The 20,715-nt window shown below is 35.2% G+C and overlaps 1 protein-coding gene across 1 annotated transcript; it reads left to right on the top strand.

Moving 5' to 3' along the window:
- The first annotated feature begins 15 nt into the window (after positions 1-15).
- On the top strand, positions 16-19,292 carry LOC149210987 (putative anthocyanidin reductase). Its single transcript, XM_089396844.1, has 6 exons — positions 16-182; positions 407-573; positions 17,914-18,123; positions 18,285-18,447; positions 18,732-18,936; positions 19,025-19,292. Exons 1-6 carry the CDS (start codon positions 41-43, stop codon positions 19,167-19,169), a joined length of 1,032 nt encoding a protein of 343 aa, XP_089252970.1. The 5' UTR covers positions 16-40; the 3' UTR covers positions 19,170-19,292.
- The last annotated feature ends 1,423 nt before the right edge of the window (positions 19,293-20,715 follow it).

The raw sequence follows: 20,715 nt of genomic DNA, 5'->3' as shown, positions 1-20,715 counted from the left end.
ATTACCTAAGTCCTCATTTCAATATGCATCTCAATATCATATGCGGAGAGAAATGCAAGGCCACGAAGGTGGAGCGGGCGTGAAGGTCTGTGTTACAGGAGCAGGAGGGTATATTGGATCATGGCTCGTCAAGAATCTTCTCCACAGAGGCTACTTTGTCAACGGCACCCTTAGAAACCCAAGTATATCATTTTGTGTTTTACTTTCTAACAGTAGAAATTTTGTATTTGGAATAGTTTTCAGTTGTATATAGTTTTGCTCAGAATTGGATTATAAAACTCAAACTACAATTCCCACCTAACTGTTTAACCATATCTTTGTTACTAATCAATCTGTATCGGACTAAAGTACGTACGGATGGATAAGAAATTAAGAGTGAGCAACCCTGATATTTTCATGCATGCAGAAAACGAAGCAAAAACTGGGCCTCTGCTGTCCCTGCCTGGTGCTGCAGAGAGACTGAAGCTCTTCCAAGCAGATTTATGCGAAGAGGGCGCCTTTGATTCCGCGGTGGAGGGCTGTGAAGGGGTGTTCCACGTGGCCAGTCCTATGGACTTCTCCAAGTCTTCTGAGGTATGTTTTTCCAGATCTGGCCAGGGTTGGAATTTGACTTCATGTCAAATGTTTTACCAGTTTTTAAACATATTAGATGGTGAGTATTAATGATGTTTTACTAGTTTTTAAACATATTAGATGGTTAAAATATTTTGAAACAATGCAAACATTTAAGTTACCAGTCATAAATTCTTGAATACTTAAATTACAAGTTTACAGTCAATGGCCATTATTTTCAATTTAAAGATTTGCAGAATTTTTGTCAGATTTTATTCCATAATTATGATTTTTTTTATTTTTTTAATTATAAATATTTTTTTTTTTAAATAAATGTAAAACAAGTTGTTGTTCATTCCAAATTTAATATGTTTTTAATTAATATATTTTTGTTTTTAATTAATATATTTTTACACATGTCAACGTATCAGACCAATTTTAAAAAACTATACATTCAATGGCAGTGTTGCTATTTGTTGGCAACTAAAAAGAATGTCATTTGGAGTAAAAAAAAACGATACATTCAATGGCAGTGTTACTAAAAAGAATGTCATTTGGAGTGTACTATATCTTGGCCAAACAACCCCTTCTAACTTTTGGACTGGGATCACAACCAACCAGTGACAAGAAACTACTTTTATCCCAGTGTACTACCCTTTTCCCATACTTTTTCAATTTTTTTTTATATTGTCATGGCTTTTGGAGTATCACATTAGCTAGATTTTCAGTGTTAGCAATTAGATCAATGTTGTTTAGGGATGGTTATTTTCGAGAAAAAATAGTATTCACTGATTTACATTTTATTGTAAAATGATAGGAAAACAAAACAAGTGATTATGTGATGCAAGAGTATTAAAGTTTTTAAGTCATTAAGATTTTTGAAGAAAAGTTCTAAAAGGAGTTTCAATATTGTAAAAGAATTATAATTTTTTAATTGTAAATATTCTTAATTTCATTTAATTATTATAGAATAGTTTTAAAAAAGTGATGGATAGGAGAGATTCTTTTTAATAAGGTAAAAGCAAAGTTGCCTTGAAAAGCATGAGAGATTTATGGAATAAATCATAAGAGAATAAATCATGAAAGCTTAAGGAAATAAATCAGGGAGTGATTTAACGATCTAGGAAAAATCTATTTCTCTTCAAAAGTTGTATTTAGTCAATGTAAGCCTAAAGGCAGTGCTAATGGCCAAAATGAATGTAGAATTAGGCTAGAGGAGAATAGATCATGATTTTTATTATGTATGTACAATTCTAGTGTTTATTAATGAGAAGAGGAATTCATTAATTGTTGTGTTTTGATTTTGTGTGTTTATGCATGAATACATGTATATATAAATGTCAATGATTACTTATTACAATACAAGAGTTCTAACAAATCTGTGTGAATGATTGTAAGAGAAAGAATGAAGGGCTAATTTGTTTAGAGTAGAGTTGAGTTGCAGGAAAAAGTTGTTTTTTCCTGCATCAAGTGGTATCAGAGCAAGGATACGCTGTTTGGGAAATATAGATCTGAGTGAGAAGCTTTTTTTTTTTCCAGGAATATAGCACGTAGGAGCTTATGCAAAGCATGGAAGAGCATATATATTGAGATCTAACAGGTTATTGGTCTTGTGTTTTGTTTGACAATTAATTAATGTGTAGATAGTAGCCTTACAACAAGTGTAGTTGTGACAGAGGAAGAGGGAGCATATAGAGCTCTCAAGAGAAGGAATTGTGATAGAACCAACAACAAGATGAATTTCCAAAGAGGAAAAGGAAAAGTGGAAGTTCTGAGTAAGTGAGTAAGGTTAATGCAACAACCAAGAGAGCAAGGAGTGCTCAAAAAGAAGTTTCAAGTGAAGTGAACCATTGGCCAAGTTTAGAGGAGATAGCTTGGTGAGGTGTTGGCTAGATTACAACTCACAAGTGGACAAGGAGAGTTCACAAAAGAAGGAAGTGACAATGACTACTAATAGTCATGTCAAGGGTTCAGTGAGAAGTCACAATCAGATAAAAGAAAATGCCAAAGTAGTTGGCATGAGGAAGATGAGGGATGAGGAATTTGAGAAAGAGATGATTGAGATGAAGGCATGGTTGAATGTGCTTATGGAGCTGCTACAACAAGATGTTGAAGACCAAAGATGTGGATGGGTGCTACAGAAAAAGGTGAAGTGGCACAGGTTGCAGGTAAAGCTGAAACATAGATTGAGTATTCAATGGAGGAGTGAAGAACTCAAGGAAGCCAAGATGAATGTGTGCATTTGTGAACCAGAGCAGGGACCATTACTTGGTGAGGATAGTGATGAGGATGATGAGAAGAGATCTACAAAAGATCTTTTGAACTATGTGGAAAGTTCAAAGCAATATGAGGAACTGATCACTAAGTCATCAAATGAGACCATAGAGTCTTATGATTTTAAAACTAATGATTTGTGTATGGTTGTAGGTGTTGATGAAGCTGGACAATCGTTTAAAACTGTCATACAAAGTGGAGATATGATTTCCAAAGACATAAGAGAAGAACAGAAGAAAATTTATGTTATGAAAGAAGATAAGACAACATTTTTTTATGCAGGTAGTCAGAGTGGAAATTATACACAATGGATAAATGCAGTTGATGGTGCACAATTACAGGAACGTGTTAGTGCAGTGAGTAAGAGAAAGTTGGCTTATGCAAAAATCCAAAAGAGGGATCAAGTAGATGATCAAGAGAAACATTCAGATTCAATTCTTATGAAATTTGAGGAGGAAATCAAATTGTTGGAAAGATGGTTGAAAGAACCTGAGATTACAGCCATAGATGTAAAGCGAGATGATGACAAAGAACAATTGATGTAGACAAAAGAAGATAAGATGATGGAAGGTGGGACAAGTTTGTCTCATAAAAATGAAATTTTATTTCATTTTCAGCAAGAAGATATAAAGTAGGGAATTTTCTTTGAAGATAGTAATAAAGATGAAGTCAAAATTGATAATTTTGAAGAAGACAATAGTCTATTAGTTGTGGAGTAGCAAGGGAGAAGACATTCAAGTGTCTTAAACATCTTAGAAAAGATGCATGAAGATGAAGAGTGTAATAAGAGAAGTTATGAAAATAATGAAATGACCATTGAGGTAATCAAATTTTTAAATTCAGAGATTCAGTGACAAGTGAGTGGTGATAGTAACATATACCAGCAAAAGGAAAATTTGGACATGGAAATTGATAAGATGAGAATAATAATGATGAAAGTGCATGAGAAATTGCACACTGATGTAAGAAGAGCAATCAATTGTAGGAGGAAAATGATTGTACAAGAGTGCATCAGCAAAGAGAATGGACAGCTACAGCATAAAGTTTGGAAACTTAGAATGTTAAAGAAGATAGCGATAACAAAAACAGAGCAGCAACATGAAGAAGCTAGTGATTAGTTACAATACAAAATTGGGATCCAGAAGGAATCGGGTATTAATGTGATCCGAACTTAAACAGGAACGCAACAACTTACAGACACAATCATAAACACAGAGATGTAGTAGAAAACACTTCATTTCATTAATAGAAAAATATTGAACTATGCTTACAAACATAATGGAAATAAGATAGCTCGGGTGATGGTAGCTTATGTTTGAGAAGAGATGTGGCGGCTACATGCCTCTGAACTGTGTTACAATGAGGCTCCAAGGCCTATTTATTATTGGAAAACATGAGAAAACCCAAAAAAACCAAAAACCTAACCTCAGGAGATGTAACACCAAGAGTTTGTGGGCCTCGTTGGGGTTAGTTGGGCAGTCAACTTCCCAAGGTCGTAACTTGGTCATACTATCTTTTTTTAGCACGTACGATACCTTGTTGGAAAAGTCTCTTTGAGTACTACAGGTTTCGCTGCAGGTCCATGCCACCACACCATTTAGGGGGTCAAAACTACTCCGGAAGTTTAGGACCCGAAAAACTGCTAAAAATAGTAAATGACGAAATGAACAAGGAAATAGATGAAACTGACTGGGGGGATCTATGTGGAATAGGTGGGTGGCCACCAATATCCACCTGGATCATAATGACACATGACAAGGAGGTCATGATTTTTTTCTACCTTGGGAATCTGATGCAGGAGCATTATAGCTTCCAAGCCATCAATATTTTTTAAGTAAAGCTCCAAAAGGGATTTCAATATTGTAAAGGAATTATAATTTCTTAATTGTAAATATTCTTAGTTTCATTTAATTATTATAGAATAGCTTTAGAAAAGTTATGGATAGGAGAGATTTTTTTCATAAGGCAAAAGAAAAGTTGCCTTGAAAAGCATGAGAGATTTATGGAATAAATCAGGGAATGATTTAGGGATCTAGGAAAAATATATTTTTCTTCAAAAGTTGTATTTAGTCAATGTAAGCCTAAGGGAAAATATAATGTCCAAAATGAATGTAGAATTAGGCTAGAGGAGAATAGATCAGGATTTTTATTATGTATGTACGGTTCTGGTGTTTATTAATGAGAAGAGGAATTCATTAATTGTTGTGCTTTGTTTTTGTGTGTTTTTGTGTGTTTATGCATGAATGCATCGATATCTAAATGTGAATGATTACTTATTACTGTACAAGAGTCCTGAAAAATCTGTGTGAATGATTGTAAGAGAAATAGTGAAGTGTTAATTTGTTTAGAGCAGAGCTGAGTTGCAGAAAAAAGTCGTTTTTTCCTGCATCACTATGACTAATATTTTAGTGGATAGGTGAAGTAAATTTGAAATTCCAAGCCTAGATCTAGGTTAAATTTAAGCCGATGATGTACTTATAACTATGATAGGATATAGAGCAATAGTGTGGCATTAATTAGTTGGTTCTCTTATTAAATGTTTTACGTAACATTTTAAAGTTTTATGTTAATAATTAATTTTTTCATCTTTTATTATTTTCAAATTCATTTATCTATTTTATAATTGATTTTTTTATTATTATTATTATTTTTTATCTTAATAAACATGGATAGACATTAATGCATAGTAGACATCTAGACACTTGCTTATAATACGTCTCATATTACCCAGAACAAAAATTTAAATTAAAATTAACTAAATTATAACTTTATTTTAAATAGTTATTATTATTAGTCAAGTCCCACTAGCACAACTAGTTGAGGATGGGCCTCATTAGCAAGGCGACCCAAGATCAAACCTCATGGGGGTTGGTTGTGCCATGTTCTAGAGGGAAGAGACATGCTAAAAAATATAGTTAGCTTAGGGCTGGTGTGGCCCAAGTTGGGTGTGATCACTGGGTGACTTTGACGGATTAAATTCCCCTGGGTTGTGGCTCCTCAAGCCACAGGTCAAGCCTGGAGGATCGTAAACACCTTGACAAACAAACAAACAAATTTTTATTATTATTAATTATAAACAAAATTAATATATTTGTTAAACTTATATAAATTTAAAACAATTGCAAATTCAAATCCATTATTGAGTTATTATCGCTAGGGTTTTTGAACACATAATGGTTCCCCCATGGGGGGGAGGCTACGGCCTCTCATTTAGTAATTTCGCACCTAGGTATACAAATAATCAAGCTTCATGCAAACCTAGTAATCTTAACTCAAGCAAGAATGTATCTTCTTCATTGCCAAGTTATTCTATTCCTTGTGAAATAGGAGATATGCCACCTATTGAAAATGGACTACTTCCAAAGTGGGTTGAGAAATTGAGATCCTACCTTCTATAGACAAAAAAAATTCCTATGTTTGAAATAATTTCAAAAAAAATAGGGTAGAAAATTCAATATATGAGAGATTATGCACAAATCTACAAATTTTTGGGGATCTAGCCCTCAAAAAGAATTATCATTGGTTCAAAAATTGGCTTGTGAAAAGTGACATAGAGCTGAAACTAGGCTCTAATAGATTGTTTTAGTACTATTTTTAATAATGTGGAAGACAAATGCTTGATCCTTTCTTCCTTTTCTTTCCCTTTCCTTTCCTTGCTCGCTTACTTTCTTTCTCCTCTTGGTGCTTTCTCCTCTTTGAGATAAATTCTAACACTAAACTGACAAAAGGCTACCAATTGATGCTCTAAGGTCTTTTTATTGATGGGGCCTCTAATTTCTTCAATTTTCCATTATTTTCCTTCAATTTCCTCCTCACATGAAACCTGTGACCTTTCACCTCCCTTTTCTCCTAATTCCCATTATTTTCATAAATAATGTGCCAAAAATACCTTTTTACCTTTCCAAAGCCTTAGACTTTGCCAATTCCCCTTAGCCATAAAACACAACAACTGATGCCCACTGGGATATTTTTCCCAACATTCAGCTTGGAATAAGTTTCCCTTAACCATGGTCTTATTTTACCTTTATTAACTTTTATTACGTGAAATTTTAACTCGAGGTTGTTACAGACACCTCCCCCTTAGGGGAACATCGTCCTCGATGTTAAAGCACGCCCAAACCTAGCAAAACCATTGAAGAGAAAAAACACACTGCCTATGGAGCTTTATAACCCATCTCATTGCAATATTTACAATAACATCCTGCTCAAAAGCAAAACCATCATGTCAAACATGACAACATGACAACCATATCACTTATTGGAGCTTTATAACTTAGCTCATTATGGTATTTACAGTAGAAACCATACATAAATATGTACAAATACCAAGACTCAGTTTCCTTCACCAAAAAACAATAAAAGATACATAGCCCACATCTGATCAACCATCTCCCATGTAGCTTCATCGGGCTCAAAGTGCTTCCATTGCACGTTAACCTACTCGAGTGCTCTATTATGGAGAATGAGATGTTTTTGTTGCAATATGCATTGGGGTTCCGGCTAGAATTCTCTTTCTTGCTCCATCTGTAATACAAACCAATTAATAACATGATCAACATCCTTTACATATCTTTTAAGCAATGAAATATGAAAAACAACATGGACTTTCATTATTGGAGGCAGTGCAAGTCTGTAGGCCACTAGTCCAATCCTCTCAAGAATATCAAAAGGCCCGCAATACCATGGTGTCAACTTGGCACATGATCCAATCCTCAAGGAGATATTCTTGGGCTTGATGCTCAAATACACATGCTCCCCAACCTGAAACTCCTTAAATGCCCTGTGCTGGTCTGCATAACTTTTTTGTTTATCCTATGTTTCCTTTAGATTCTTCTTTATAACCTGGATTTCTTATTCCATGTCTGCCAACATGTCCGTTCCAATAAGTACCATGTTCACTGGATCACTCCAGTTGATGGGAGTGTTACAACTTTGCCCATATAATGCCTCAAACGGACTCATCCTTAGTGACTCCTAATAACTGTTGTTTTATGCAAACTCAACCAATGGAAGGTACTCCTCCCATATTCTTTTTTGATGCATGACATACATCCTCAACATTTCCTCCAATATCTTGTTGACCCTCTATGTTTGTCCATCTGTCTATGGATGACAAGTTGTGCTGAAGGCCAACTTTGTCCGCAATCCTGCAAAAACCTCCTTCCAAAACTTGGAAGTGAACTTGGCATCCTTGTCCGACACAATCTTCTTCGAAACACCATGCAATCTCACGATCTCCCTGATGAATACCTATGTTACCTCACTAGTTGAATAAGTAGTCTTCGCTGGAATGAAGTGAGCTACCTTTCTCAACATGTCTACCACAACCATGATAGAATCATGTTTCCTCGATATCCTTGGAAGAATTGTAATGAAATCCATGGAATTGACCTCCCATTTCCACTCTGGAATCGGAATAGGCTGAAGAAACCCACCTGGATGCTTACACTTTTCTTTGACCTGCTAACAATCCAAACATCTCGCCACAAAATCTGCCACTTCCTTCTTCAAATTCAACTAGTAGTAGAACTTATTTACTGTTGCCAATGTCTTATAATATCTTGGGTGACTTGAGTATGGTTTTACATGAAACTCCCTCAAGATAAGCTTCTTGAGTTCACTATCATCTGGCACATAGATCATGTCCATAAATCTCACCAAGCCATCTGTTGTAAGATGGTAATCCACATCCTGATCACCTATAACCTGTTGTAACCTGAGCATAACCTCCCTGTAACTATCATCCTGTTATCCTACCTGTAAGATCTGATCTTGTAAATATGTTCCATATGATCTCATTGTTGCAACGTGGTTCAACTACACTTTCCTGCTAAGAGCATCGGCAACCTTGTTCTCCTTTCCCTTAATTTACCTGATCTCAAAGTCAAACTCACTAAGGGTAGCCAAACATCTAGCCTGCCTAGTGTTCAAATTCGAATGGTCAAACAGATATCTTAGTCCACATTGATCGCTCATCAACACAAACCTCCTGCCAAGAAGATAATGTCTCCTCATCTTCAAGGCATGAATAATAGCTGCCAAATCAAGATCATGAGTCACGTAGTTATTCTCATGCTCATTTAGTTTCCTGGACTCATAACATATCACTTATCCCTCCTGCATAAGGACTCCACCAAGCCCTCTCTTGCAAGCATTTGTAAATACTACAAACTCTTTATCCAGATCTATATTTTTTAACACTGGAGTGTTCATCAACAACTGCTTTAACTGTTCAAAACTGGTTACACACTCCTTTTTCCATTCAAAATTATTACCTTTCCTCTGCAATGATGTAATAGGATATGCAATGCATGAGAAGTTCCTGATGAACCTCTTGTAGTAACCTGCTAAGCCCATGAATGATCTGACTTCCTCCACATTTCTAGGAGTTTCCCACTCCATGATAGTCTTTATCTTCTCCAGATCTATTGTTATGTCATTCTTGGAAACAACATGTCCCAATTAGTGTACTTCTGTCTAAAAGAAACTGCACTAGCTAAGCTTAGCATACAACTGATGCTCTCTTAGAAATCTCAACATTGTTGCTAAATTCTTGGTATGATCTTCCTCATTCTTAGAATATATCAATATTTCATCAATGAATACATTAAAAAACTTGTCCAAATAAGGATGAAACACACTATTCATCAAACACATAAAAGTAGTTGGAGCATTAGTCAAACCGAATGGGACTACAATAAACTCATAATGCCAATACCGGGTACTGAATATAGTCTTGTATATGTCCTCTTCTTTGATGTGTACCTGATGATATCCTGATCGCAGCTCAATCTTTGAGAACATTTTTGCTCCCCTCAACTGATCAAACAAGTCTTCAATCCTCCGCAATGGGTACCTATTCTTGATTTTCACCTTATTCACTTGTCTGTAATCAATGTACAATCTAGGAGTACCATCCTTCTTCTTCAAGAGAAATATTGGTGCACCCCAAGGCGATACACTTGGTCTAATGTATCACTTTTCAAGAATTTCCTTCAGTTGCAACTTTAACTCTACTACTTTTGGAGTGCTCATCATATAAGGTGCCTTTGATGTTGGTGTTGACCCTAGTACCAACTCAATAGAAACTTGTACTTCCCTGTGCAGAGGCAACTCTAGAATCTCTGCTGGAAACACATCCTAAAACTGTTGCAATACATGGTACCTCTTGAAGATTTATGCATCCTCAACATCCTTACCCTTGTCACTGGAAATATGAACTGCAAACATCACACAACCTTTCCTGCAACTGCGCTTAGCCTGCATAGTTGTGACTATCCTCACTGATGTAGGCTTCTTCTTTCCCTGCAATATTCTCTTCTCTCCATTATCATCTAGGCACTCAATAGCCTTGTCATAGAAATCTACATTGGTCCTATGAAAATATGGCCAATCCATACCCAAAAGCATATTATATGATAGCAATGGCAGTACATTCAAATGTGTTGTTGTAGGCATACCGTTCAACTCAAATGCACAAGCTCTTACCCAGTGATGAACTCTCTTCTTCATACTTGTAGCCAACTGCACCAACCAAGACTCTGCATGCACTTCTTTTCTCAAGCCACACTTATCCACCAAGTCAGGATTAACATAACTATAATTAGATCCAGGATCAATCAAAATACAAATAACTTGATCACAAAACTTACCATCCATCTCAATAATAGATGACTGGTGATCTTCCTGCCTGTTTTTCCATAGCCACATAAATCTGAGGAATATTATGACCAACATCCCCAATTTTTTTCACCTCCTGAGCACTATAGATATGAGGCCTACCTCCCTAGTATAATGGAAAATCCTTCTTACGATGATCTTTTCCACATATCTAACACCACAATGGTGCTCTACTATCACATCTAGTATGTTTCTCTCTAGGCTGCGACACATATTCCTTCTCAACTTCACTGAAATTCTAGTAAGGAGCAACCTTTTCTTTCTCACATGCATCTTGAGGTATTCCCTACTTCGGTGGCCATTTTCCTTTTACTTTCTCATTTGCCTTCAATTCACGTTTAGGCTTAGCTTTTCGCTTTGACTGCTCATAACAATGCTTCAATTTATGGATGGATTCCTCTAGTGATATAGGCTCATCAAGCTCAATCTAGTCTCTATATGCTACTGGAAATCCACTAATGAATCTCTGAATCTTAGCCTTCTCTTCCTTGAGATATGGCACATACCTCAACAACCCCAATAATCTGCTAGTGTACTCATCATCTGTCATAGAACCCATTTGTAGCTCATAAAACTCCTTACCTTTATCATCATAGTACCTCTTTGATAAGTACTTCTTCTTGAAGATCCTCTCAAAATCATCCCAAATAAAGTCTTCTTCCTGAATGCCCTTGACATTCTTTACATCTTCCCACCAGATATCTTCTTTCCCTTTAAGACTGAAGGTGGCTATCTTGGCTTTCATGTTCTATGAATAGCTATGAAATATGAAGAATTTATTCATTCTAAGCAACCATGCATATGCATCTTCTGGCTTCTTTATATCTCCATCAAATGTAGGAGGCCTCACTTTCTTGAACTCCTCAGGTAAATACTCCCTCCTCCTATAGTGATGATGACAATGATGATTGTACTTATGTCTCTTGGATGAGGAACTAGAATGATGCCCATACATATAAGTCCTCCTGACAAGTGTATCCAATGATCTTCCACCTCTAACTATGTCCCCTCTATCCAACTTGTATTCGGACTAAGATCTGCTACCATAGGCTCCATTAGTTTTCTCTTCCTGCTCTTAATTGATTCTAAATTTTCCATGTTTCTGCAACTCTTACAAGCTTTGAATCATTGTTGCATTAACTTCTACCTACTTCTCTTAAGCCATTGCAAGTCTTTCCGAGCCTCAACCAACCTGTCATTTTCTACTTTATAACTCCTGATATCTGCCCTCAAGCTTGTTAATGTATTTGTTATACCAGGAGAATACTCTTCTCCTTGTTTCTCATCTGACCTATAGGAAGTGTCATGGGAAATGTAATCTACCATTTTGCTTGTTATCCTTATTCTCTTCTTCCTGCAAGTGTACCATGTCAGATAAACCAAATAGATACCAAAATCAAATACATACCTTAGTGATGTTCAATGGAGGCTTATCTCATCTGCAAGATCAGTCCACATTAGCATGTACATGTATAGTCATAAACATATTTGCGTAATAATATAACATCACAACAACATCACACATGATCATACCAATTGTATACCCTAATCCCATGCATGAAAACCATAACCTTTACAACATTAAAATTACCCAAAGAGAGTGAAACCACGCTCTAATACCACCCTATGGTATCAGATATGACCCAAGGTGAGTGCAACCCACTCTGGTACCACCCTATAATGTTGCCTTCTCTCACATCTACCCACTTTCAATGGCTTACCCGGGGTAAACATGAGATGAGGAGCTACTATGATATGAATCGACCTCCTAGATGACCTAAAGGAAATGGATTCGAAACAACAAGACCTTACCGACTTCCCTCAGATGCCATGGGACCCCCAGGAGTACCCAACCCTGCAAGTGTGCAATCCCTTATACAAATCACATTTTCCCTGACTTAGAGCCCCAGTCGCTCCCTTGAAAAGGCCTCCATGCGAATTTGGGTTCCCATTCGCTCCCATAGGCCTACATCAGTGCAAATGTATCCTTTTCCTGTCAGTGCTTTACCAGTGACTACAATAATTAAGGTTATTTTCCAGGACTGGGGCTTAGCCTCTTTCTAGAAAGCTATGAAACTTCAATAACTCATAAAAGACATGAAGGAAATACTTGTAAAGCAAAAACTAGAACCAAGACTTGACCTGATCAAACCCAACCGGGACTGACATTCTTTCAAACACTTGGTAGATATGCAACCTACAAGTCATGAATGAAATTTTGAACATAAGGGACTGAAAACTTATTTTAGGTTTAACATGAAGGGTCACTAGCTTCTCTCATTAGTTTTCTTAACATCAATTACGTCTTGCATTCATTATTTATTCAGTTATAAGTGAAAACATGAAAAGTGCCATGACTAATATACGCCATAAAACCATGCTTATAACCAGTATATAACTAGATAAATAACAATATGAGCACAACCACTAAAGCCACATAATAACCAATACATTTCCTTACCAAAAGCAAGAGAAATTTATCTTTTATTAACCATAGTCAAATACCAACCGAGTCGGGACTTCCACATTCCACCCGACCATAGATTGGTTGAGCCAAATCTCTCTTCAGCCAATCACCCTTGTGCCATATTCCAAGCATGAATGTGGGATCTCATGGGATAAACCAATCCAGAGATAACCAAGGGAATCCAGAGGTTAAACCACCTCCACCCTATCCATATCGTGATCACACCTAAACCAGTGCCAAGATCACAAAACCAAATCGAGCTTGGATGCCTCAGAATTTCTTCACCATCCTTGAGGAATTTTCCTATCTCCACCCTCAGGATTTATCGTGTATCCTGCAATTACCGTTCAAGGGATTCCTAGACCTTTGGGAATTTTCTTGAGACCATCTCACCTCGGATTCCAAAACCATCTAGAAACCCAAAGCTCAAACCAAGAACAATCCCATCACACCATGGCTCTCTGGAAATAGAAAGGCTAGGCTAAAATCCACTGTCAAATCCTGGCAAAATCCATGTCAATGACAACAAAAGAACCACATACCATGCATGTCAAAACCAGCTAGGAAATCACACATGCAATCTATTACCTGCAAGTATTCTCGCTGAAGTTGCTTGATCCTTGCCTTCCTTTTTTTCCGTGTCCTTCTTTGCTTTTCCTTTCCTTTCCTTGCTTGCTTACTTTCTTTCTCCTCTTTGAGACAAATTCTAACACTAAACTGACAAAAGGCTGACAAATTCTAACACTAAACTGACAAAAGGCTACCAATTAATGCTTTGATGTCTTTTTATTGATGAGGTCTCTAATTTCTTCAAGTTTCCATTATTATTCTTCATTTTCCTCCTCACATGCAACATGTGACCTTTCACCTCCCTTTTCTCCTAATTCCCATTATTTTCATAAATAATGTGCCAAAAATACCTTTTTTCCTTTCCAAATCCTTAGCCATTTCCTTTTCCAATTTTCCGTTAGCTATAAAACACAAGTGATGCCCACTAGGATATTTTTCCCAACATTCAGCTTGGAATAATTGTCACTTAACCATGGTCTTATTTTACCTTTATTAAATTTTATTACATGAACATTTAACTCAGGGCTACTACAATTGATGGCACCATTATGTACCACTTTTATAATAGGCTAATATATCTCAAAATGAAGATAAATAAGTGGAATATTAAAGAATTTGGCAACATCCATGAGAAAAATAAGAGATTGAAAAAAGAGATGGAATCCATGAAAAAATTTATCATTGAGGAGGGAAGGATGAAATAATTAAACCACCAAGAATATATTATTCAACTCCAGCTGGAAGGGTGCCTTAAGTATAAAGAAAAATTATTTAAGAAAAAATAAAGAATCCAATGGCTAAAAGAAAAAGAAAGGAACATCTATTTTTTTCACAAATCCAAGATTCAACATAGGCAGTGCAATATAATTGTGAGCATTAAAAACTCTCAAAATTAGAAGATTGAATATCATAAGGAAATAACTAAGGATTTATTAGATCACTTTAAGGACATCCTAACAAAACCAATCAGAGACAAAAGGCTTGTAATCCAAAAAATAACAAAGCATATTCCAAAGTTAGTGACTCTAAAGCAAAATGCAATCTTATCAAGGGAGATCTCCATAAAAGAAATAAAGGAAGTAATCATTGGGAATGACCATAGATAATCCTTGTGGTTTCATTACTAATTTCTTTTCAAGATTGTTGAAAGTTCATAGGAGAATATCTGTGGAGATTGGTGGAAGATTCTAGGGTTTTCTCCTCCATCCTCTCAAATTTGGATGCCACCTTTATCTCTCTCATCCCTAAAGGTACTCACTCTAATTCTCCCTTTGATTATTGCCTTGCTTCACTTTGTAATGTAATATATAAAATCATTTGTAAAGTGATTCCTAAGAGACTCAAACTTCTCCTTCCTACTCTCATATCTCCTCAACAAATTGGCTATGTTGAAGGTAAGAAACTACTAGAAAACATTATTTTGACTCATGAACTTATTTATTCACTTAAATCTTCAAAAACCCCTAGAATTCTTATTAAAGTAGATATGTCAAAATATTTTGACTAGCTTGACTAGAAATTCATTTTTTATATGCTTAAATATTTGGTTTCGGGGAATCTTGGATTCATTGGGTCATGGCTCTTATCACAAAATATTTCTTCTTCATTCTTGTAAATGGTTCGACCTTAGCCCCACTTTTCCCCTCTAGAGGTATCAAGTAAGGACGCCCTATTTATCCTTATATATTTCTCCTAATAGAAAAGGGATTGGGACATGCCTTAAAAGTTATTGCACTAGAAGGTTCTCTAAAATGTATCCATGCTTTAATTCCAAACTCTCCCTATCATTATTGTTAGATAAGCCATTTCTTTTAAGACTATCCTTAATAACTTCTCCTAAGCTTCTGGTATCACTATCAATTTATCCAAATCACAAATTTTCTTTTTCAATAATCCCTCTACCATTCAATTTCATTATACTAGACTCTTAGGCATTCAAAGGACTTCCCTTCTGTCAAAATATCTTGGTGCCCATTTGTTGGAAAGATATCTTCGGCAAAATGTTTGAGAAGATTTTATCTTAAAAATTGAGAATAAAATTTCTTTCTAGACCTTTAGATCATTTAACCTTCCAAGTAGACTCATTCTTTTGAAATTTTTCTTACAAGATCTTCATCTCTACTTACTTTCAGTTGTGACTTCTCCCAAAGTAATTTTACAGAAAATCATAAATATCCAAAGAACCTTTCTCTAGGGCGGGACAACTCATGAAAGAAAATGGGCTCTGATGGCTTTGGACAATATTTGTGAACCCAAATTTCTTGGTGGATTGGATTTGAAGGACCCTGAAATTCTCATTGAAGTTGTCAGAGAAAAAACTTGGAGAAGATTTACAGAATCCAAAATCTCTATGGAGTCAAGTTTTGAAAGAAAAATATGCACCAAATATAGAGGAAACACAACTGATTTGCATGGAAGGAAATATCAAAGGTTCATATCTTTGGAATACATCATAGAGAAATAGTTATATTTTAAAAAATTGTAGCTTTTGGGAAGTTATAAATGGAAAGCTATTTTTTGGGAAGATTAATGGCACCAATGGCCCAAGCTAGGGCAAGGAAGGGAAATACAAAATATAAAAAACTAATTAATCTCTTAAGGAAAGTCATCGTAGCTCAGTATTGGACTCAATCCCAAGTACAAAAACTATAACAACAATGGGAACATTGCTCTCTCTAGCCAATATACATAAACCAAGGCACTCAAACTGAAATAACCAGAGAAATGGAAAAGAGGAAAAAAAAGACCCAATAAGGGCCAAATATTTTAAGATGTGATCATGGTCCTACATGAACTTTTAATCTCAAGGAAGCATACAAAATCCTTTCATGCATGATAAGACAAAATTCCGAAAATAATGGAAGAAGCTTTGGAATCTTAAGCTATGACCTAAGGTAACATTATTCCTATGGTTGCTTATGCTTAACAAAACATTAACCTACAATAAGCTTCAGGAAAAAAAACTTTCAGGGGCCCTCTATATGCCACCTTTGTTGTGCCAACCCTGAGGTCATTGAGAACCTTCTAAATAGATGTGAGTTTCCTTCTAAGATATGGAATTCACACAGCTATTGTCTTTTGACAATTAGATCGAAACAGAAGTAGTATGTTATCAACCATAGAGAAATGGAGATCTACTGCATTCTCCAATCCAATGTTAAATAGAGATTGAAAACTCTTTCCAGAATTTATCTTATGGAAAACCTAGAAAGAAAGGAATTGAAAAATATTTGAAAATAAAATAGATCATGAATTTCATGTAGCATTCTATCCTCAATAAGATCAAAAAATTGTTTTGTTAATCCCATGGACCTCCCAACATTAGGATTGCAATCATCAAGAAAAACACATTCTTTCTCTACTAAATCTCCATCAATACATCACTTGTCCTCAAGTTCCTTTGTCTCCACCAAACTCTTCATGTCCAACTATTAGTCTTCTCCCCCAACTAGTTTTCTAACATTGAAATTTGATGGGGCCTCAAAAGGTAATCCAGGACCGACCAGTTTTGAGGGTGTTTTCAGAACAAGTCTAGGTCACATAATTCATATTTACTAGAGGGGTCTTGGGATAGATAATAACAATTCTGCTAAATTACATGCTTTTGAATAGGTATTACTCATCACTAGAAGAAGCAATCTTCAAAAATTCATAATAGAAGGGGAGTCAAAAACAAAAATTTAGATGATTGAAAACCTCCAATATGGATCACACCCTTCTAAAGTCTCAAGCAGCTTGATACTTCATGGTAGCTTTCTTAGCAAGGATAACAAAGTTTTTGTAAGGAATCGCAACTCCCATTCTATCCCATGTTAGGAGAAATGGAAATAGATTTGTGAACAAATTAGCTAACGAGGGGTTCAACTTTAAAATTGATACCTTGGACTGAAAATGGACTCAAGACATTCTAGACTCTCTAAGAAGTATATGTCAAGATATTGCAAATCGAGATATTATCCCCCATGACAGGTATTAGAGCGTGGAATCTATGTCAAATTTTGGATAAACTAGAGAAGTTGGATAAAAAGTTTTAGTCTTGGCCAAGAATATGACAGTGAAGACAAAGACTCGCAGTTTGCTTATCTATTATAGTTTTTTATAGTGGCAATGATGTAGTTCTAAGTGCTAATATGTGGCAATATTTTTTATATTTTTTTATAGTGGCAATGATGTAGTTCTAAGTGTTAATATATGGCAATATTTTTATAATTTTTTATAGTGGCAATAATGTAATTCTAAGTGCTAATATATCGCAATTTTTTTTTATTAGTTATGCTTTTACTTCCGGTGATTTACTTATAATGTTGGAAATATACAATGTTAAAATTTTGAAGCTCTACTATTAATATACAATGTTAATTGTGTGACAGGATGATTTTGTTCAGCCTGCTTTGAAAGGGGTATTGAATGTATTGAAATCCTGCTCACGTGCTAAATCGGTGAGGCGTGTGGTTTATACTTCTTCAATGGCAGCAGCCTGTCCCTTGAATGAGGAAGGGCACCTTATTGGTGGCTCCACTCTGGACGAGTCAACATGGACCCCTGTCGATTTCCTAAGAAGCAAACTCCATCCTCTCAATGTATGTATATTTTATTTTTATTTTTATATTTTATAATTAATTTGTATTCGATTTAATTTCACAAACTCACTTGCCACTAATTTACTCTTCATAAATTAGAGTTATGAATATATAAAGGTAGAAGAATAATTAAATTGGTGTCTTAATTATTATATGTCCAGTTTTATTGTTTGGCCAAGACTTTGGCGGAGAAAGCAGCCATTGAGTATGGATTAAACAGTAGCGAAATGGAGGTTGTGACAATTGGACCGGGTTATGTGGGTGGACCATGTCTTGTCTCTGAATTCCCATATTCATGTGAGCAAATATTAAGCTTAATTACAGGTATGTAATTTCAAAATGCAAATCTACACACTTTTTTAATTCATTAGATAAAAGGGTTAAAATATATATGTGTACATTTTTTAGTTATACATTTATTAAAAAATTAATATATATTTTTGGGTTTTATTGTAAGGAAATAAAGTTTACTTATATTTTTGGCTGATCTATTTGGCTATTTTAATTTTGAAAATTTAATGAATATAAGTGAAGTTAATTGTTTAAATTTTACAATCAAATTATGTTAAAATTGGACAAATCTTTTGAATTCTGTTGAAATATTTCAGGTAATTATGAAGGGCTCAAGATAGCCATGTCTCTTTTGGGATCAATACCATTAGTTCATATTGATGATGTATGTGAGGCTCATATATTTTTGATGGAGCAACCAAATGTAGAAGGACGACATATTTGTTGTGTGCGCTCTCTTACACTTTCTCAAATGGCAGAGTTCATTCACAAGCGCTATCCACAGTTCACTTTAAAATTCAAGTAAGTAGTCACTTGCCATCATTTGAATCCATATTGAGTTATACTTTTATTTAATTATATTGATCTATATTTTGGCTTATCATGGCAGAACCCATGGTGAAGATGATAATGGTATTTATGCGTCAAATTGTTCTCGGAAACTTCTGGATATGGGGTTTTCTTACAAGTACAGCCTGGAAGATATTTTTGATGAGACGATCAAATGCGCTCAATCGTATGGACTATTGAAATAGATTAATTGAAATGATTAGTTTAAATAGACTTTAAAATGAATTTATGTTGAAGAAATACCTTTGTTTTTTTCCAATAAGTAAAAGCAAACAAAATTTCTATTAACATAAAAAGATGTTTACATATACTTGTAGTTAGAGATCTTCCTCATATATCTCAAATCCCACTTTTGAGAGAAAATTTGTTTTTCTTCCATAAACTATTTTCTACTTCTTAGATCTATAAACTTCTTTCTTATGAAATGACACGTTACTTTCCTCCCTCATCCTTAAAGGTTACATATTCTCAGAGGAAAACAAAAAAACAAAACTTTCTAAATAAAATTTCTTCAAAATAAACTAATTTGTATAGGAAAAAATACCTAATATTGAGACAGACTAAGTTATGTTAATGCTTCCTAAATAATGGTGACTTTCATTAGGAAAAACAAAGAAATATATCTTCATCGACATCTTGTAGCATGCCTCTTTGGAAAGAGAGTCTGTTTTTTGATTCCAAACCTTGTAGATATGTGTGAAGGACAAATTCACGAAGGCCTTAATCAAGGATCTAATGCGGAGCATCCAGATTATGAGCAATGGCAGATCAAAATTAGAACTCTGTAAAACCCATTCTATAATCACTTTGGAGTCTCCAAAAATGTCTAGAGAGTCTATGCCCAGCCACTTTGCACAAAATAATAACTCCCACAAGGCTAACAACTCAGCCCTATTATTTGAGCCATCTCCACTATATCAACTGAATAAATAAGAGAAATCGAGATATAGAACAATATGTATTCGACTGCCACAAAGCCCAGTTGTTGTCGCCCCATCAAACTATTTTTTCTAAAATGGACCTCCTAAAAAATATTATAAATTATAGTGGAAATATAAAATAAGATTAGATAACCTCATCAAGTTTTGGAGGGAAAAAAATTACTTTTTCAACTCGTATTTTCAACTTATATCCCTATGATTTTACTCAAATTCTAAGTGGGTGCACTTATTGGATGCAAAATTTAATTTTGCATCTAAGAAGTACCCACATTGCATACTTCCGATGGACCCTACTACGCGGAAAAAGTGAAATACATGAAAAGACTTTATTGCAATCACGTCTTTTTATGTATTTCACATTTTTCATATAGTAGGGTCCATCAAAAGTATGCAATGTGGGTACTTTTTGGATGAAAAAATAAATTTTGCATCCAATGAGTGCTTCCGCTTTGGATTTGAGTACAATCATAGGGAGATAAGTTGAAAATATGAGTTTAAAAAGTAGTTTTTTTTTTATCCTTTTACTTTTTTACTCCAAAAATGGTGATTCATACCCCATGGTTGACATCAACATATTGAATCTTATTTGTTATTATAACGCTGATTTTTGTTGTACCTCTTTGTTTTGAAGCCCATTTTTTATCTCAAAATTTCTCTAATGGCCTCCAATCGGCCCATATACCCTTCACTACCAACTATAGAATCTTGTCCCGCACCACAAACCTGTGAATAGTTGCAAGACAAAGCTTTTGTACGGCACCTATAGGAATCCTCTGCCTCAACCGTCACC

Source organism: Pinus tabuliformis, chromosome 1_2 (genome assembly GCF_031772625.1).
Source record: "Pinus tabuliformis cultivar Carrire ecotype Pingquan chromosome 1_2, CPIR1, whole genome shotgun sequence".
In the NCBI taxonomy this organism is placed as follows: Eukaryota; Viridiplantae; Streptophyta; class Pinopsida; order Pinales; family Pinaceae; genus Pinus; species Pinus tabuliformis.
The sequence above is the reverse complement of the archived record's forward strand: the minus strand, read 5'-3'. Positions and strand labels throughout refer to the sequence as shown.